The 20994-nt window shown below is 38.2% G+C and overlaps 1 protein-coding gene across 1 annotated transcript; it reads left to right on the forward strand.

Annotated features, from left to right (window-relative positions):
* The first annotated feature begins 28 nt into the window (after positions 1 to 28).
* On the forward strand, positions 29 to 20630 carry DYRK4 (dual specificity tyrosine phosphorylation regulated kinase 4). The gene is made up of 13 exons (XM_061988813.1): positions 29 to 138; positions 2273 to 2435; positions 5506 to 5641; positions 6833 to 6996; positions 7372 to 7508; positions 8381 to 8521; positions 10204 to 10342; positions 12495 to 12576; positions 14356 to 14528; positions 15682 to 15742; positions 16287 to 16416; positions 19746 to 19900; positions 20152 to 20630. Exons 3-13 carry the CDS (start codon positions 5629 to 5631, stop codon positions 20340 to 20342), a joined length of 1386 nt encoding a protein of 461 aa, XP_061844797.1. The 5' UTR covers positions 29 to 138; positions 2273 to 2435; positions 5506 to 5628; the 3' UTR covers positions 20343 to 20630.
* Positions 20631 to 20994: the final 364 nt, after the last annotated feature.

Consider the following 20994-nt stretch of genomic DNA (forward strand, 5'->3'; position numbering starts at 1 on the left):
GGCGTTCTTTCCCTCCCACATCTGGAAGGTCAAGCAAAACATGGTTTGGTTGCAGACACTGCAAAACCTTCCACCCTTGAAAGCAACCTGCCTCAGGTAACAAATAAGAGCCTGCAGAGTGTCCTCACCTCTCTTCAGGTGAGTTATAAAGCTCTTGAGCATCTTTGTGCCTGCTAAGAGAGTGTCAGTGGCAAAGTGCCACAAGTGTGTTTGTGTGTGGGAAGAGAGAAATAATTTAGTGTCAGCATTTGCATCAGTTTCTCTTTTAGAGTTAGAGAGGAAAAAAAAAAGAACTGCAAACAGTAAAATAAACAGATTATTTACCAGCATGATTGTATGTATGTATCTCCATGTATTTTAATGGACACCTAACAATAACTGGCAGTTTTTGAAGACATCTTCACTTTCGGCATTCTGTCCTTCTCATTTTTTCACAAATCCTGTGTCCATCCACTAATTGTACTCTTCCTCCTTTGCTGCTTCTCTCTCCAACACATCAGAGATCTGCATTACTCACCATCATTACTCTGATCACTCCCTTTTTCACCTTTCTTCTTCTTCAATGGAGTCACTTTATTGAGAGATTTGACCAGTTCTGTAGGGCTATGACGTGAAGCCTTTCCAGATTTCTTGTGCTAGAAGACCCCACATAAAGTATTCTGCTTGAGAAGTCAACAATCTTCTCAAATAGTTTGACTTTGAAATGGCAGGCTACTACTACTGCAAATCATGTGATTTGGTTGTAGGGACAGTATGTATCATTAGAAGAAGCAACAAGGTGCAAAATAGTACAAATGATGAGGCAGAGGTAGAATGAGTTAGTGTTTAAAATAATTTAATTTTTTAAAAAAATCTTAATTCTGCGGCCTTTGTAAGTCAAGCCTGCACTCAAGTCTTTCAAAAGCCAATGATTCATATTTGCATCTAAAAATGATCTACCATTCCATTTAGTTTCTGTTAAAAGATTGGAGTCAAGTGTTTTACAGAGTGGGTTTTTTTAATCTGCAAGTAGTATTTATAGACTTATATAAGAAGCTGTGTAAACAGTAATAAGAAAGCCTCTTGCTTGGCTGAAAAATGCCAGGGGACAATATAAACATTTCAGTTCAGAAAGCATGATTATATGCTGTCTGTCTTCTTTTTTTATCCTTAGAAATAACACAGCATTGCTGAATCAAAGGACTATGTATTAGAAAGGGCAGAGTGGAGTTCTCCCACTACAGCTCAGCAGGATATCAGTGTCTGTACAGACCTGTACTTGAGCTGTTCAAGTGGTACCCCTCATACTTGGTTTCCCTGATTTTCTTGCAGCTAATATAATAAAAAAAGTAGTGAGGTTAGAGGCAAGTACATGAAGATGATTTTATTTAAAACAAACCTGTTTTCACTTGTGCTAAGACATTCTTAACCCAAAATTCACAAGCACCAAGATGCATGTATCCAAGTGTTACCAGCCAGGACTTCTTGCAAGGACATGGTGGACTAGGATTGCTCACTGCTTAGTGTGTGTCACGTTGCCTGGGTTCTTGTCTTGGCAACCATGTACTGATTATTGAATTCAGGTTTTTTACTCTCCTGACACCAAGAAAGACTAATCTCTTATGATTTATCCAGTTCCCCTTCTGTGAGTCATCAGGACCTTCTTAAGGTTTGAGAAATTAATAGGCAAATTAAGGAATAGTTTATGTTGGAAGTGATCTCTGAAATACATCTTGCCCATCCTTCCCCTAGAAGCAGAGCAAACTTGGAGCAGGTTGCTCAGTCCATCTGGGTTGTAAATACCTCAAAGGTTGGAGAGTCCAGAGCTTCTCAGGGCAACCTGTGGCAATAGTGAACCACTAGTAATAAATATTTCTCCTAACATCTAATCAGCATTTCCTGTGTTGCAACTTGTATTCATTAGCCACATACTCATCTTGTCCTACAGCCATGCACCTCTGAGAGGAGTCTGTCTCTGCTTTCTCTGGACCATCCTGACAGGTAACTAGACAATCTAGTCCAGCCCCCGGCTCAAGCAAGTCCACCAAAATCAGGTCACACAGGCACATGTCCAGGTGGGTTTTGAAGACCTCAAGAGAAGGAGACTCCATGTCCTCCCTGGGCAGCCTGTGCCAGGGCTCCCTCACCCTTAAGTGGAAATTTTTGTCCACGTTTTGTCCATTACCCCTTGTCCTGACACTGGAGACAAGAGAAAAAAGTGTTGTCCCATCCTCCTGACAGTACTCCCTTTAAGTTCTTGTAAGTGTTAATGAGATCCTCTTCTCTTGTCTAGGCTCTTCTCCAGGTCTCACAGCCTTTCCTCATAAGGAAGATGCTCCAGTCCCTTCATCATCCTGATGGCCCTGCGCTGGACTCTGTCTAGAAGTTCCCTGTCCCTCTTGAGCTGAGGAGCCCAGAACTGGACACAGTACTCCAGATGAGGGCAGAGTAGAGGGGTAGGAGAACCTCCCTTTACCTGCTGGTCGCACTCTTCTTGATGCTTCCCAGGATGCCATTAGCCTTCTTGGCACTTTGCTGGCTCATATTTAGTTTTATATCAGTCCTGAAGCTTCCTCTTTAGCAGTCAAAAAAACTGTATTTCCTGCAGCCTCTCCTTGTACATCATGTGTTCCTGGCTTTTAACCACCCCCTGACCCCTTCCCTGCATTCACTCCAGCAGGTCAAGATCTTTCTTATACTGGGACTATACACAGTACTCCCAGTATGGTCTCACAAATACTGTATAGAAGGGAACATCACTTGTCTCACCCTGATGCCTATCCTATTGTTAATACCACCCAGTACATGTTTGGCCGTCTTTGCTACAAGGGCATGCTGCTACCTTATGTTCAAGTTGTTGCCAGGCGCTTCCCTGCAAACCTGCATCCTTTCAGTTATCCCTCAGCATGAGATCCTGTTCTAGGTTCAGGACTTAGCATTTGTCTTCATTCAACTTTAGAAGGTACCTGTAGCCCATTTTTCCTGCCTGGTGAGGTCCTTTTGGACAGCAGCCCTGCTAAGGTCTGCAGATTTGAGAGGGTCATTAATAAAGATGCTAAATTGTGTTGGCCTTAGTATGGATCCTTGAGGGATGTTACTAGTAACTAACTGCCATTGATCACAGAACCTGACTGTCCAGGTGATTTTCCACTCATGTTATGATCCATTTATCCAATTCATATCTCACAGTGTCACAGGCTCTGTTGAAGTCAAAGTATACGTCTTCTGCTTTTCTTTCATTGGCCAACCTGATCACTTCATCAGATAAGGCAATCAAGTTGTTCAGACACCATTGCTCAAAACTTACGTGTGCAATTCCTTGTTGGCTGTTCCAAATAAGCTTCTTGTCTTTCATTTGGTTGGAAATAGTTTCCAAGAGGAATTGTTCCATAGGCCCTCCCAGGGGCTCAGGTAAGACTGTGATTCCCTTAAGTCTTCTTCTTGCCTTTTTTGAAAGTAGGTGTGACATTTACCATTCCCAAATTCTCAGGTATGGCTCCTGATTGCCATCAGCTTTCAGAGATGATAGAGACCTGACTTGCAATGACATTGGCTATCTACTTCCACACCCTCAGGTGCATTCCATCTGATCCTGCAGGCTTAGGAATGTCCACCTGCTTAAGTGGCCTCTATCTATCTTCTACTGCACATGATGCTTCTTTATACAAATGTTGCATCTAGAGTCAGGGACTTGGGAGACCTAAGGGCAAAATTTATAAATTAAAAGCATTGAATACCTTGGTCTATTCCAAATCCTTGGTCACTAGGTCCCAAATTGGACTGGGCAGTGGGTTCACATTTCCCTTAGCCCTCCTTTCTTGCTGGTGATGTACTCACAGAAACTGTTCTTACTGGCTTTCACATCCCTTACCAGCTGCATTTACAGCTGACTCTTGGCTTTCCCAAATATACCTACATGTTCAAACTGTTTCCTACATGAAGCTCAGATAGCCGATCCCTACTACTTTTTTGTTGTTCTCCTTACTGTGTTTGTGTCTGATCAGAAGTTTTTTCATCTGTACTGACCATCAGCAATGTTTGCTCAGCTTTCCATATGTTAGAATGGACTACTTTTGTACTTTAAGGAGATTAATTTTGAAGATCAATGAGCTTTCCTGATTTCCTTTGCCCGGCAGGGCAGTCTTCCATGGGTTTCTGATGAGAAGATCGTTGAACAAGCTAAACAGTGCTTTCCTAAAGACCAGGGTTTGCAGTTCTGCTTGTGTCACTTCTCTGAGGATTTTAAACTCCACAATCACATGGTTACTGCAGCCAAAGCTGCTCTTTCCTTGACCTTTGCATCCTCAGCCAGTTGTTCCTTGTGTGTAACAGGCCCAGATGTGTTGCTACACATCTCAGATCACCTGCTTTAAGACCAGTCTTGATATTTCCTAGGATGCTTTTGCCACTTCAGAAGATAGTAAGGTAACTGAATTACCCCATGAGCCTCAGGGCCTTTAGATTATGATGACTCTTCCCTGCTGTACCTAATTAAACCCCCTCTTCATCAGGTTAGTAAAGCTTTTTACAGACACTCTTGCTCTGTGTCATCAGATGGATCACAGTTTTGCTCAGCAATTCTTGTTCCTCATCCTATGTTTGTCAAAGCCATAGCCTTCTCTGTGGCTTCAGCCAGGTATTGATCTACTGGATGTATCATCTCCATCTGAGTCTTTTCCCCTCAATGAAGAAACTGAAGACAATGAGGCCTGGGCCTCCACACCCAATGTCCTTATCTCAGAACATGCTGTTTTCTGTCTCCTTACCTGGTGCTTTTCTATCTTCAACCCTCTATCTTCACAGTTTCATTCTATAGTCTATACTTGTGTTTTCCCATTCTGGGATCCCTGAGAATCTGCCTGTGCTAGCATGTCAATCACCTGCTAATAGAGGTGACACCTGTATATCCTTTCTTTTGCAGTTTCCTCCTTCTAGTGCTTCCATGCTCACAAAGGCCCATTCATTCCCCAATTTTGATGTGTCTGTTATAAAAGTGTATATGTGCACACCCAAGCTGATGTCCCTGCGGTTTTGTGGCTGCACAAGTAATCTCAAGGATTCTAGCACAAGTCTTCAGAAGATGTACCCACATAGAAATCTGAGGTGGATAATGCCTATTATACTATCTCTCCTGAACTCGGTACTAGTTCACGTGAATTACTGCAACTTAATCAAACTATGGCAGCTTGTAGCACGTATAGAAAGTGAGAGCCCGTGTATTGAATGAACCTTGAAGATAAACTTCCTTCTCTTACTTAGAGATTGATCTTTCCTTGTTCTAAAAGCTCTGGTGCTATTGGCAGAATTTGCTCTGTGGGTAAGCAGAGCATTCTAGTCAGAGCATGCTTATATTGTCTCAGAACAAAATGGACATAGAGATCACCCAACAAATTAAAAAAAAATATCTTGTAGCTTTGGGAATGTAGCATTTTTTGATATATTTTTTTAATCATAGAACTGGAGATCAGCTGAATGACAAACATCTGAAAACAAAATTTAACTTTTTTTTTTTTTTTTGCTTGGCAGGAAAATGGAACCCTAGGCAATTTTTCCCAATTTAACCTACCAGACAGTCTTCCTGAAAGTAATACCAATGTCCAGACAAAACCATCAGAACTGGAAAGCACCAGCAGCAGCATCAAACTGCCTATGACAGCTTCAGGTAGAATATAAAAAGACTGGAATGACAGGCTGCCTGCCCAGACAACCTGTGTGTGCAGCCCAGATACTCAGTGACCAGAAGCCTCAAGCTAAGTGGTCACTGAAATATATAACAAATAATTTGGAGGACAGTGATATGGGTGGGCTCAGTGATTTCTAAAAATCCTACTTGGGGATATACGCAATAGGAGAATAAATAGACTAACACAAATATATAAGTGAGAGAGGTATGCATTATACAAAAGAATGTATTTTTGTCTAAGACTTATGACAGGTTGTGTAGGTGACAGCAATATTCTATTACAGTGCTAAAACACTTTTCCCACTTGCTCACAGCTGTGTCACATTTTATCTCTATAGGCTAAGTTGCATTTTGGGAGTTTTTGGATAAAGAAAGTTTCTGGTGGAGCTAATCTATTTTTAGAAGGAGTCTAGGAAAAAAACCCTAAAAGTAGTGGCCTTTTGCTTTGAAATTATTTAGCATCCTAGCATTAGTGGATGAAGATCTGACACTTTTTAACAAAACACCCACATTCATGCCCAGAAAACGTGTTGATTTTTAATGCTATCATCTGATTATTTATCTAGATTTAAATTATATAAGTGGAGGTGTTAGGGTTGCTGAAATGTTTCTAGCCGAATCAGAACTGAGAGAACCAGAAGCAGATTTGGGCCTATTTAATTCCTAACCTTATGCATCTGAACTTGGCATTTTGTATCAGAAAAACAAGTACTTGAAAGCTTTGGTTAACTAAAACTTACTGCCATTTTATAAACATGACAATCAAACCAAGAAAAATACTTTCTTTTTTTTTTTTTTTTTAATGTGAGCTGTGAAGCTTGCTGAAGCTGAGACAACAGATGGGATTTTCAAAAGCATCTAGGTACATAACTTCACTCAGAATCAAATAATTTTAACTTAAGTTCTCTTAAAAGTCTTGCCAACAGATGATGAAAGATTTGTTGAACACAATACTGTAACTCAGAAAAAAAGAACAACAATTTGTGCAAAATGTCAACATTGTAGAGTCATAGAAGCGTTGATTGGAAAGGAGCTCTAACAGTCAGCTACTCAGCCTCCTGCTCAAAGTGACACACTCTTGTGTAAAATGTTCCATTGTAAAATAAATTTGACACCAGGTTTTTGTCATTTTATTGATTCTTGGTTTTACATTCTTGTTTTCTGATTTAGAAGCCTTGAAAAATTTTAGAAACCAGTTAACAGTCTATGAGCAAAAAGAAATTTTCAATTATACAGAGCTATGGTTTCTTGGGCTGGAAGCTAAAAAGATTGAAGGTTTGCCTGAAACCCAGAATAATAATTGTTACGATGATGAGCATGGTTCCTACTTAAAGGTAAGTGGAAAAATTATGGTATTAATTTTCAGCTCAGTAAGTTTGTAGTGAGTGCCAACCTTTAAGTGATCTATATGAGATAAATGTTGTTTCTAGAAGATAAATAGTCACATAGTGAAAACATCTGTACCAATCACTTTAAAGCCTAGAAGAGAATCCTAAAGAGAGACCCATTTTGCATCTCATTCAGGACTGATGGTACGTGGATTAACAAAGCATGCACTTATTATTTCCTCTGTTACCCTTGTTTAATGTAGACTTCATTTGCTACCAGTCCATCACCTTTCATAGACAGTAAACTCACACACATGAAGTACTTTAAAGCCTGATTTTCATCACGATATTTGAATCTGAACTTTTTTTTTCCTTTTGAAGGTTTTACATGACCATATTGCGTACCGATACGAAGTGTTGGAGGTCATTGGGAAAGGGTCATTTGGACAAGTGGCTAAATGCTTGGATCATAAAACCAATGAACTAGTGGCACTCAAAATAATAAGGAATAAGAAAAGGTGAGACATCTGTTGACTTAAACCAGTACAATCAGCTCTTTGCCATGCAGGCAGTGACAACCTGAGGTAATGTGAACAAAGCAAAATCAAATCTCCTGTACATCAGACTTTCACAGTAAAGAAATGTCCTGGACATAGTAAAGATACAGTCTGTGAAAGCAGGCAGTTTCTCCAGACTTGCAGGGAAGTCTCTGTATCTGTAACACAGTTAATACACAGCCCAGGTAACCAACACTAAATGATTGAGAGCTGAGAGCCTACACTTTTGCACAATACTCCAAAACCACAGGACTATGCTTAAAGACTCCAATTACTCATTTTAAACATGAAAAATTCTACACTGTGGTTGTAAGCAAGCTCTTTTTGTTGTCTGACTGGTTACAAATTTTTAGTTGAGTTTAGCTTGAACTGGAGTCAGTGAAGCAGATGAGAATGATGCTGTTGTCTCCAATAACGGAGTTTTAGATGCTCAGTTTTCCCCTTCATGGAACACTAAATGTACTGACTGTCTTACTGTGGTAGGTATGAAGTATGGTCCTATTCAAGTAAACAAAACCAGTCCTTTGGACTTTGAATGCACTAGGATTTTACTCTGGATGCTCATTTGAAACTTTTTAACTAAACCTTTTTTTTTTTTTTTTTCAGAAGAGTTAAATAACCACTCTTAAGTCTTACATAAGGCCAGTATATTTAGACTAGGAAATAGCCATAACAAATCAAAGTTGCAGTAGTTAACAGGGGTAAATGGTAAATTTTTAATCATTGACCCACATGTTGAGTTTACAATGAGATCGTGGTGTTTGCAGCATTTGTAATTCTACAAAAAGTAGACTCAGTTAATGTTATCATTCTTATGTCGTGTGATATTTCAGGTTTCACAGTCAGGCTTTGGTAGAAGTGAAGATCCTCGATGCTCTCTTGAAGAAGGACAAAGATGATACTCACAATATCGTCCACATGAAGGAATACTTCTACTTCCGCAATCACTTCTGTATTTCCTTTGAGCTGCTGGGGTAAAGTGTATTTTCCTTTACACAAATCTTAACCATTGTATATCTTATGCCTTACAAGCTTTAACTTTTATGCTTTGGAAGAATTTGTAGCTCGTAATGCTACAAGAAAGGAATACTGTATAAATATAGACTGCATAACTCAGTCTTTGATCACCAAAGATGAAATGGAAAAGGCCTGTTCAGACTTCCCACAGACACTGACATGATCCATCCCTTATTTTCTGTGCTGCGTATTGAAGTCTTCTTCCCGGAAAGACCTATGTGGAAAAGAGTAAAGCAATAAACGCAGTACTGGTAAACTTCAGGGAACATAAATATAAATAATGTTCAATAATTTAAAATTATGACATTGCTTTTTGTGAACCTGTGCTGCAGAACACATCTTGGGAGGAATTTTTGAGAAGTCAAATCACTTTACTCATCAGCCTCCTTGTAATCAGGGCATCAAAGCAGTATTATGGAAATTACTCACAGTTCCCCATCCCTTAAAGTAAAGCCCCCACTGCTTAATGGTGTTATAGCCCTTGCTGAAGATTCAGCATCTTATGCAAGGCTTGGTCACAAAGAGACCTAAATTCATTGTGTTGCTGTGTGTCAGCCTGTTACTCACAGACAAACAGGTATCAGAGTTGATTCTCTGTCTCCATAGAAGATATAGAGCAGTCTTTTCAGAAAGCTGCTGTGTAAACTCATAGGAAAATGCTCATGGGATAGCCACTATGTTCTTTACAAAAGAATTAAAGACTGACTGTCATATAAAGATATTTGTCTGATGAAATTTTAATTGCTCCTAAAATATAATGAACCCTTTGATTTGTGAACTTTCTTCTCCATCAAGTCCTGCGATCTTCATTTACTTTTGAAGGAATGGGCCTTGCCTGGCACCAGTAAACACGCAAGTGGGGAAGGCAGAAAACTACCATATTTTATGTCCTTGCTAACATGTGTAGTCCTGCTGAGGACACTTTTGAGATCGTATTTCTTGTGCATTCCTTCAAGAGACACCATCCCCGTGGCATCTCCTCCTGCAAAGACTGACCACACATTAAGCACTCAGTACTTGCAGAGGCTTGTGGTGCTCTTGGCGTCTTAGGGCAGCATTCACATATTGCCAACCATGCTTGGCAGATGTTATCCACATCACTTAATGCCCTGCTGGAAAGGAGCTAAGATATGATGGTGACAGGAGGGATATAAAAACTTATGAGGGTTATAAAAATTTATGAGGGATACCTCATAAATTCAGATATTTATCTAGAAAGATTTACTGCTGATTTAAGACTCTTTATAAAAAAAGAGTTTACACAAGGTGCTGAAGCAAAGACAAATGAGAGTGAAAGGAGACTGTAGAAAATTTATTTCTTTCAGTTTCAAATGATAGCTGTTCTTGGTGAAAATCAGTACAACCACAAAACATGGCACTGAGTTTAGCAAGCAAGCAGCTCCACTGACATTATATCTTTAGATCTGGAGACTCAGGGAGGTGTTTGTGCATATGTATACAGAACAGAATTCTCAAAGAGGAAAATAGCTAAGTAATTTCTTCTGCATGAGTCCTTCCTCATGTAGGAAGGCAGGCTAAATATTCTCTTCATGCACTGTAAACTAATCATGCCTTTGAAAATGAGTTTCCTAATCTTTCTGGTTTCTTTCTTCTTCTTCCACCCCCACAATTGCCACAGGATAAATTTGTATGAGTTAATAAAAAAGAACAATTTCCAAGGTTTCAGTTTGTCTTTAATTCGACATTTCACCCAGTGTGTGCTCAGATGTTTAAAAGTGCTCTACCAGGAAAGAATAATTCACTGTGATCTGAAGCCTGTAAGTACAGTAATTTCATAACCCGTTATTTTGTACAGAACACAATAGTTGATCCTATTTTTTATTGATCAAGAGGAACTTTCAGAAGAATCCTTAAAACCTAGTATGGTGTTTGTACAGAAGCTGTAGTTTATTTCAGACTTTATTAGTACTAATGTCAAGTGATTTGTTCCATTCATTCAGTTCCTTCACTGCAGTGTTATACAAGATTATCTGATTGCCAAAATGTATGCAAATATGAATCAAATCCATGTAATGACTTTTTGCTTTTAGAAAGAAAAAAGTACTTCATTATGTATTCATTATTATTATGTATTTCAAGGAGATGTACAAAAGGCAGCCTGTTTCAGGTTATCCTGTTAAGGCTATTTAATTTCATATGCATAACTATAGAATTGAGTAGCCTAGTAGATTACAAAGCAATTCCATAGAACAGTATTTAGGCTGCTTGCCTGTTTCTAGAGGAACATCTGTGATTTAATTCCTGCTGCTCTGCTAGGCATTTATGATAGGTAAAATATTTCCATTTTTCTTAAGCCCAAATCTCAAATATTTGCATTTTTCTGAGATTTCTGCAGACAAAAATGCCAAGGATGAAATCCTGCTCTCACTTTGCTTGACGTATCTTGACTCAGAAATCTGAAGAGTCACATGCTATCTGTACCCAATGTCTTGCCAAGATCTTTGCCAGGCCAGTTTACAGTGAGAAGTGAGACTTGTAAGATAATCAAAATATCTTAATCAAAAACAATTAACTCAGTGGGAAATCTGTTTCCAGGACAAAGAATAAGGTTGGCAAGGTGGATGAGTATAGTCTGTGTTTAAATCAAATAATACATTAGTGAATTTAGTGAGTAAAGTAATAGAGATTTTTTCCCCCATTCTACATTTATATAGTTTCATGAATTTAATTTATGTTGCCTGAAACTTACATCTGTCATTCCATCTGCCTCCTGTGCTATTTCTCAACATAAAGTAGAATATGGAGTTTCTCCAGACTTAATGTTAGGTGATCACTGTCCCCAGAATCTGGTTTTGCAGTTAATCAGCTCTCTTGTATTATAAGAGATTCTGTATTAGAGACAGAGACCTACCAGGAACATGAAGGGACAGCCAGCTGCATAGAGATGATGCTTCTTCCTATAACAGAACCAAGACCACCTCAGTAGCAGAAGCCTGTCTTTGCCCTGACTTTCATCTGTAGCAGCATCTCCCTCCTGTCACATGCAATGTTCCTTATGGATCTTCTAATTACCCACAATGCTACTTTGTCATTATTTGGCATCAACCTGGGAATTGCTTAGTCCTTCAAAGTTTTGATGTTGTAATCACTTTAAAACTGGTTGATAAAGGCAGCCATCTCTCCACTGAGAAGTGGAGAAGACTGTATGATCAGAAAGGAAATCAAAGGAAATCCTTGATGTAGACAGATTTTTAATAAGGATAAAATTCAACTCTTCAGAAGAGAGCTAATAGCCTATGTTTACTCAACAGTGCAAATATTTCTGAGCTAACTGTTTAAGAATCACTTCTCAAGCTGGAATTGCAGGCACAGGGTGCCATACCCATCTGCATCCATAAGACCCTATCATTTCCATTCATCACTACCTTGGGATATATACATCACACTGTTGTGCAATAGAGAGAGCTATATGTTTACAGAGAGTTGGGAGAAAGTTGAAAGCAGTGGAGGGAAGAACTCATTTATGGGGCATTGGCTTTCTGTGATTACAAAGGATGCCTCTGGTTAGTTTAGCACAGCATGCAAACAGATGAAGTATATCTTTTAGTAGATTAACAAGAATAAGTTTTGGTAAACTTGCTCTGCTCATGTGGCAAGCATTCTCACTGCCAGGCACCTTGATAGCACCACAGACTGTGCAGTGCAGTGGCTTGGATTGTACATGAAGGACTAGTGTCCCTGTCTAGCTAATCTTCAGACTGGGTACCTTCACAAATCTCCCCTTTGCTTTGGTTAATTGCACATTATTGGATATCTATTCATGTTAGAAAATGCATTCCCAAGAAAAATGTAGTTTGAAGCTTTTATTATGCAGATAAGTGTAAACCCAATGTGTTATGCATTGCTTATTTTCCAAAGTGTTCACTAACCTAACGTGGTGTTAAAAACCTTTTTTTTTTTTCTGTTTAGGAGAACATATTGTTATACCACAATGGCCAAGGTTCAGTTAAAGTTATTGATTTTGGATCAAGCTGCTATGAACACCAAAGAGGTTTGCAGAAAAGTCAAGTTGATGTAATTTTCTTAATAAGCTTTCTTAATTTCAAATAATGTGGAAAAGTCATTTCTTTGATTGAGCTAACAATGTGACCTCTACCCCTAATTAGAATCTGATTATCTGTTTGGCTACTGGTTGTGGAACAAATACCAGTAGGAGACAAGTAAGCTATTACTATGCTTTTTCTTTGTCCCAAGTCTGACCAGCTCCTCTAGTCATGTTGAAATTAGAATTGCATTTGCAAGAGTGATTAGCTGAAAGATGCCTACCAGGATAATACTGATGCTTAACAAGGAGTTTATTAGGTCCAGGGAGCCTTTGTCAATGGGGTGGTTAAATTATAATTAGTATTTTTTGGATGAATACAATGACAGGAATGGGAACTGTGTTTTTAGTTTAGAAGTCTAAGCTCAGTTTTATTTTTTTTACTGTCAAAGACTTCAGTAGAATGCTTAAGAGATAACAAGAACAAAATTTGTCAAAGAGAAATGAATGTACAAAAATTCACCTAAAAATAAATCTTAACATTAAGAGACATGTTGCAAGGTAAGAATATCACCAGGAATGCAAATATAATTTATTTTAAAAAGCAAGCACCACAGCAAAAAAAAAAAAAAAAACAAACAAAAACCAAGAAAGAAATCCAACTGTATTTTATGAACTTAGAAAAACAGAACTAATCTTAAATGGCTTACATTTTTCCTATGAAATATAGATACTTAAGGTGAGCCAAACATGTGCATCTATGTTTTTGGATTCAGATCATTAGATTTACATTACAATTTGATAGGAGTGTGTAATCATTTTAGATTTGCCCATGTTTGAGTAGAATGTATCTGAGATGCAGCCGGAAATATTTGCAGAAAATAACAAATCAAAACACAAAGCAGGTGAAAATAAAGATGGAACACGACTGAGTAGAGTCTGTCAGCTGAAACAAGAACTGGTAGTAAAGTAGTAAAGTATTAGAGAGCAGAAAACAGGAAGCCAGCTATTTATTTGTGACAATTATGATGAAAAGCAGACAACAGTTATATATTCATCAAATTCACAAGGACACAAATTGCCATTGTTATAGTCTCTAACTGTACAGTTTTACTGAAAACACATATTGTGCACCCTTCAGTGTGCTTTCCTTCCAGAAAGATGTTGAATATCTGAGGATACAAAGAAGTGCAGAAATACAAACAAAGTGACCATCAGGGTGATAACAGTAAGAAAATAACAGAGCTTGCATGTTGTAATTGTGTTTGTCTGAATGACAATAAATAAAAGAACTAGTCTCCTCACTGGGATAAGTCTTAGTCTTGGAATGAGGTTTTTTGACATCTCTTGTGGGGCTCTAATGCATTAGTAGAGAAATCAGAAGGCAGTAGAAGATGTTCCCCACATGTCAGTGACACCATTATTTCCTACAGTGCAAACATGTGGTAATGGAAAACTGATGACTGATGCCAGGTGAAAACCTCCAAATAGGAAAATGGGCATGGAGTAAGCTGAATCCAGGCATTTGTAGAATAATTTATTTCAGTAAAACTTGTTGAAGAACAATTTTCAAATTTCCAAGTGGAAAGCACATTGCCTATTGATTTTAGGATAGGATTAGAAAAGTTTTTGTCAGAGCCTACATGAGCAATCCCTTAAGTCAGCTAATGGATAAGAGTACCTATATGATGCCTGAACACGTATTTCACTTTTCTGTGAAATCTGGAATCCACATTTTTGTCCAGTTATGATATCTTTCTTCTTGTCTAATTTTCTGTTTTGATATAGTGTACACCTATGTTCAGAGCCGGTTTTATCGCTCACCTGAAGTGATTCTTGGTCATCCTTATGCTATGGCTGTTGATATGTGGAGTTTAGGCTGTATCATAGCTGAGCTTTACACAGGCTACCCACTGTTTCCAGGGGAAAATGAAGTTGACCAACTTGCCTGCATCATGGAGGTAACTTCTGGGGTTGTTTTTTTAATTGCATACTTATTTGATAAACTATACTTTCAGCAACAAAGAAATGTCAAGAGATAATGAAATGCAATTGGCTATGGACCAGCCTTTTTAAGGGTTATTACAGTGAAAGGGCTCTTTGAGAGGATAGGTTCTAATGCAAAACTGTTATTTCTGTTTCATATGCCAAATGCTGCTTTGTACACTCACTGTCTTACTTCTGAAGGAAATATATTTTAATCTGGTCAGAATTTGTATGAAGTTAGAACAGAAAAATCATACCTAAGGGGAAGGAAAAGCAAATAAAATTATAATAGGCTCTTCTCCTAGAAATCAAATATGTGTTGGTTGAATCAGATGTCTTTTGTTCTAGATCCCACTGAGACAGATTTTTGCTAAAATTTGTGCAGTCAGCTGTGGCTTTATCTAGCAAATCTTGAAAACCTCAAAGGCTTGAGTAGAATCCCACTGAGTGACCTGCCCAAGTACTACTTTATTCTCTTGATAAAAAAGTTTTTCCTAATAGTCACCCTGCACCTATCAAGCCACAATTTTTGGATATTGCCCCTTCTTATACTGGCTGCCCCTACTAAGGAGTTTGACTCTATTATCTTTGTTGTAAATGTTTTCAAAGAGTTTTAGGAACATACTGTGTCATTACCTACCTCAGATCACCTACCCCGTGCAAACGTTAAAACAGGTGCAAGACTGACCCATGAAAGCAAATAACTTATTTGCTCCATATCAATTACTAAACTGCAATCTGACATTGCAATCTGACATTGCAGCCCCAAATTCTGATCCTTCTAGTGCAATCTCAGTTTGTGTAACACTTTTCAAAGACAGTATATCTCCATGTGGCCTCCTACAGCAGCTGTCAGAGATGCTTGTTCTTAGAGCCTTCCGTGATAGTAAAGATCCCAGTGTCATTCTTTATAAGATCATATTTTCTGTGTACAGGCAGCTCTAAGGAATCCCTTAATTCCTTTCACAGTAAATAACACAAGAGGAAATGGTTTGTAGACATTTCACAGTAAATAGCAACATTCAATCTCTTCTCAAAGGAGGGTGAAATACCACATCTCTCCTGATGGTTGTTATGAATGTTTATGAAACAAGGAGTAACTCCATGAAATAATTTTCTGTGTTGAAGGTATTGGGTCTTCCACCAGCTGACTTTATCCAAGCTGCAACAAGGAAGCGAACATTCTTTGGTAACTGCTTCTGATTGTTTGTCCTTGCTGGACTCCTCTCTACTAGTTAATCACTAGTTAATAGTACTGGGAGAGAGTATGTCAGAGACTATAGTCTTAGCTGACGAAATTTCTTTCAGGAAGAGGTGTTAAGGAGAAGCAAAAGGGTAACGATGCCTCTTAGTGGAAATGGTGCTGTGCTCTTTGGGACTTATGGACCTCTCATTGCCAAGGTGATAAGGAAGGGATTGGGAAATCCATTCCACTGTTACTCCTTTAAAATTTTATTGCTAAAATGATCACAGTGGGTTTTGGTAACTAACTTACATTAAGTTCATTCCTCTGTGTGTAGTTTGGTTTTGGAAGTTACACAAAATGAAGAAAAAGCCACAGTGTAGCATGCAGTCTCTAGGATACAACCAGTACTATTTGCCACAACACTGGCAGACTATCAATCCAATAGGGCAAAATAAGTTAGTGGGATAGATGCGGGTTTTGCAACTCTATTAAATATTTGGTGAGGATTTTTAACATAATTTTTTGAGCGTGTCTTCATTTTTTTAAGATTCCAAAGGTTTTCCTAAATCCATAACTAACAGCAAGGGAAAAAAGAGATGCCCAGACTCCAAGGATCTAAGCACAGTGTTGAAAACCCATGATGCTGGTTTCTTGGACTTTCTGAAAGGATGTCTAATGTGAGTTCATAGTTTTGACTTATATGTAGAAGGCTAATTTTGACTTTCTCTTTCTTTTATGCCGTTAAAATCTTTGTATCTGTTTGGGTTTCTGGTGAGGTGTTTTCTGTTTTGTTTTGTTGTGTTTCCACATGGTAGCATTTGGATAACCTCTTATTCACAGTTTATCACAGGAAGAAATCACTGGGATGTGGGATTGACATTGACAGTGTGGGATTAGAGCAAGGTACGAGAGGAAGCTGACATTATCATATGTAAAACCAGATATTCTGATGCTGGAGACTAAACTCTACCAACAATCTTTTTACCCATTGAGCCCTTTGTATTTAATCTTCTCTGCTTTATCAGATGTTCTTTCAGATAATCATAGAATCATAAAATGGTAGGGTTGGAAGGGACCTTTAGAGATCATCTAGTCCAACCCTCCTGCAGAAGCAGGTCCACCTAGATCAGATTGCATAGAAAGGTGTCCAGATGGGTCTTGAAGACCTCCAATACGCTGACCCAAGGCAGTGAATATGTCGAAATCAAAGTTTAGTTTTCTACTTAAATGTAGCCTCTGCTCTAGTGGGAAAAAAGTCTTCCGGTTTCCTCCAGCATGAGCTGATTTGGAGCTGATTTAGCTTGCTTTAATTCCTTGGCCATATTTTCAGTGCTAGGTCTTGGAAATAACAATCAGGTAATACACTGCAGTATATGTATGAAAAGCTTTTCTTCTTTGAATAGCTGCTCACAAAGATCTTGCTCTCTGCATACACATTCCCTTGGCTGAGAAAACTCTTTTTTGTTCCAATGCACCACAGACCACCCGCCTTAGCAGACTTATCCTCTCTGTATATTTATATTTAAAGTGTATTTAAAGTATATTTAAAGTATATTTAGCCATGTCTCCACCCTTGAATCAATGGCAATGTTTGTTGCTTCTTCTAGACTGTGGTAGATAATATGGAGAATTACTTACCACAGTTATCAGAGTGTTACCTTGTAGTTTTCATGCTGATTTAAGCCTCTTTTCTCCTTAGCATAGTCGTATTTATTTTTCATTGACATCAGTCACATTGCACATTTCAAGAATTAATCGATAGGTTATATTTTTCCATTCTTTTGACTGGAATAGATTTTTATAAATCACGGGTGCTCAGAATGTGAGAGGAGTCTAATATGCCTCAGATCTTCCGATTATTTCTGGGATAAACTATTGACTTCAGTCACAGATTTTACTACTGGATATCTGGCAGGACAGTTGTTTTCTAAAAGGAAATCGATGATGTGCACATTTTTGTAAACCATATGACATAAAATACCATAATAAGGTAGAAAACCCACAGATTCTGTATGCCAGATTTTTTTATCTAGTGCCACAGAATAATTTAGGTTGGAAGAGACCTCTGGAAGTCATGTAGCCCACCCTCCCACTCAAAGCAGAGCAAATTTGGAGCAGGTTGCACAAGACCTTGTCTGGTTGGGTTCTGAGTATCTTCAAAAAGGGAGATCCACAGCCTCTTGGTGCAACTTGTTCCAATAGTGAACCACACTCATGGTGAAAGTGTCAGTGGCAGTGTCTAGGTGTTTATGTGGGGAAGAGAGACGTGATTAAGCATTACCAGCACAAAATGAATGGGACATTTTAATAAATGAAGTACTGTGGGAGAAGTGAACTGATTCATGTCTCAAACATGATTGTGTGTCTTTTCCAAGGCCGTCAGGTTATTAAGCAGTTTACAGGGTGGCGTGCCGTGGACCCTGCTGATGTGAGGTGCCATTTTACCAATAAGTCTTTTTGCTTGGGAGATTGTTACTAATGATGTTTTACTCATTCATCATACTAAAACACTGAGTGTGCAGGAACAAACTTTTGTCTGATTACCTTAAATATTGACCTCTTGCATATGTGCAGTAAGACTTTTAGGGTGAGTTTTGATCTTGATTTGTGCTGTGTAATGGCAGCAGAAGCTGGTCCCATACCTTTTGCAGTGCAGCCTGTATCTTATGCAAGGCTAATAATTTGTAACTTTTTTAGCACAGACTGTAAGTTTCTTTCTAGCAGTTCTTCTCTAAGTAAATCCATGCTAGCCTGTATTTACATTAAAAAAAAAAAAATCATCTCTCTGTTTCACACGAAGGTTGCTTTTAAAGTTCTCTGTGTGCTAAATCTGTAGGAATCATTGATCCATTTTGTTTTTCTGGCTGAATCTGAACACTTAGAAAACAGTTTCAGCAAAGCAAACAACCACTTGTATACAAGCAATTTCAGGTCACACAGGAAGAAATGTTGTATGTTGGAATCGTTTAAATTTTCAAAAGAATGAAGAAAGGGTTAGGATTTTGAATTAGGGTTATGCTTGAGATTCGCAGCTGAAGAAAACAAAATAGTGGGTTTTTTTTTTTTGTCTCAAGCCTGCATTCTGGTAAGGTGACAGCATAGGTGACCAGCAGTGAAAAATCTCAAAGCTCACAGCTTGAAGGCATGACAGCAAGGTTGCAGAATATCAAATGTCTTTCATTTTCTTGTTACCAGAAAGGAAAGCAAATGTATCTTCCAAAATACAAGGAAAACCAGGCCATGAGTATCTACCTTGCCTAACATTTGTGGAGACTGAAGTCAGCAAGGTTCTGATCTGAAATACCAAGTCTAAACAGCAGGTGACTCCTGAAGCTTATAAGTAATCTATTTAAAGACTAGTGCATCATTACCAATCAAGAACTCCAGAGATGTGATGAGAACTCAGCAGCTGGCAATCCTTGTCCTCTGTGTGACATACAAGTGGGTTTGGCTAGGATGCTTGGTATTTGTGGTTGTATGCATGTGAGAGCTGAGTGATGAAACCTATGAGAGGATATATTCAATGTCGGGATTTTCCAAAAAAATTACCTTTCATTTCCGTAATAAGATCTCACACAAGTTTTGTTACACTAGGTCTTTATTTTGGTTTCAGGTGCAGTTAAGTTGGGGAAGACACATCTTCTAATGCATTACTCTAAATCTCCTTTATGTTCCCCATGTTGGAGCTTGCATTGATAGAATGTGAAAACCTTGAAATAAACATTCAGTAGGTTCCCTACCCTAATAACACCATGAACTGCATATTAAAAATGGTTTGATGCCACAGAGGATTTAATTAGCAAAGCACATATTGCTGAGAATGTTCAAAATAAAGTTTTGAAGAATGGAGATCACTTAAGGTTTTTCCTTGTTTTCAGTTAAAATTACTTTGTTTCAAAAAATGTCCTCATGACTTGATTTTGAGAAGACAATACTGAATCTTTTGGCTTAAACTGATTTTCAGTTAGAAATAGTTGAATAACTATTTGTCTACCATGAATTTAAGGTGGGAACCTGACCTGCGCATGACTCCGGATGAAGCAATGAAGCATGCATGGATCCAGGAACCAAAAATATACAAAGCAAAACAGAAAACACAGACTTCAAGAAATCTGAATGATGCCTCTTTCTCTACACTAGATAAGAAAATAGAGAATATTCGTAAGCATATATTACCTGGAGAGCTAAGTGCATTTATACCAGTCTTTGGTATTTATTTATATTTAATATCTGTCTGAAGAAAGGTGAGGTGATAGCAGACAGTGGGAAGATAACAGATGGTTACTGGAAGGTGGTGGATAGAGCCACTATTTCTCAGTTCTGTAGAAAAGCATTACTTAGGTTTCATAGCAGCTGCCAGAAAGAAGGCTGGCAATACTAAAGATTCATATTTTATTTCTTTACTATTACAGAAAATATTTGGAAAGATATGGATGATGAAGTGAAAAGTGAACTGGCCGAAAGACTGACTCCCACTGTGCCCTCCACAGGCTCGACAGAAAATGATGGGCAGAACACAAGGAAACATGTTATTCCACAGAAACGTTTGGAAACCCAAATGGAAAAGCCTGTAAAAAGTGATCATGCAGAACACAGTGGTTAAACAACTCTTCCAGAAAATTCAGTTTTTTCCCACGAATTAAGTAATACACAGCACAAGCAATGATTGCTTCAGTTGCATACCTGGTATAGTTTTTAGGTATTATATGTACTCAGGAATATAAGCTGTGTCTATCTGTACGTGGCCTGTGCACACTCTAAGTATATTTAATGTTCATTTTACCTTGAAATAGTCCAGGCAACCAAAACAGAATTTAAGAACCATTCCTTTGCTTCACCTACATTCTTGTGATCAGAGATCCTACATAACTAGCAGCAATAAAATGGAGACTGTAGAAGTGGAGAGTGGCTTATTATTGATGTCATAATTGACTTTGGAATGTTGAATTTTCCTGTATCTAAAAGAACAAATACATTAACTGAAGAATCTGAATCTTTTCAGCATAATTTAGGAACTATTCATAGATTACTAGGTTTACTTCTGCATTAAAAAAACTAAACAAACAAGAGAAATCAAACCCAGCATCTTCATTTTCCTCATTCTCCATATCACTCTCGTTTATAGTGAAGCACTAGATGGAAACAATTGTCTTAGCAGATTTTGAAATGTAAATTATGTTGTTTAGCTCTTTAGCAGCAAAAAAGAATGGTATTCTGTGCCCAGTTCTGCAGAGAATCCACTCAGTATTTGCATG

This window comes from Colius striatus, chromosome 1, assembly GCF_028858725.1.
Source record: "Colius striatus isolate bColStr4 chromosome 1, bColStr4.1.hap1, whole genome shotgun sequence".
Taxonomy (NCBI): domain Eukaryota; kingdom Metazoa; phylum Chordata; class Aves; order Coliiformes; family Coliidae; genus Colius; species Colius striatus.

Bases quoted from the DNA above. Each gene is read 5' to 3' on its own strand.
- DYRK4 (XM_061988813.1), top strand. The intron at 7,509-8,380 runs GTGAGACATCTG...GTGATATTTCAG, and splicing joins ATAATAAGGAATAAGAAAAG to GTTTCACAGTCAGGCTTTGG. The intron at 10,343-12,494 runs GTAAGTACAGTA...TTTTCTGTTTAG, and splicing joins TTCACTGTGATCTGAAGCCT to GAGAACATATTGTTATACCA.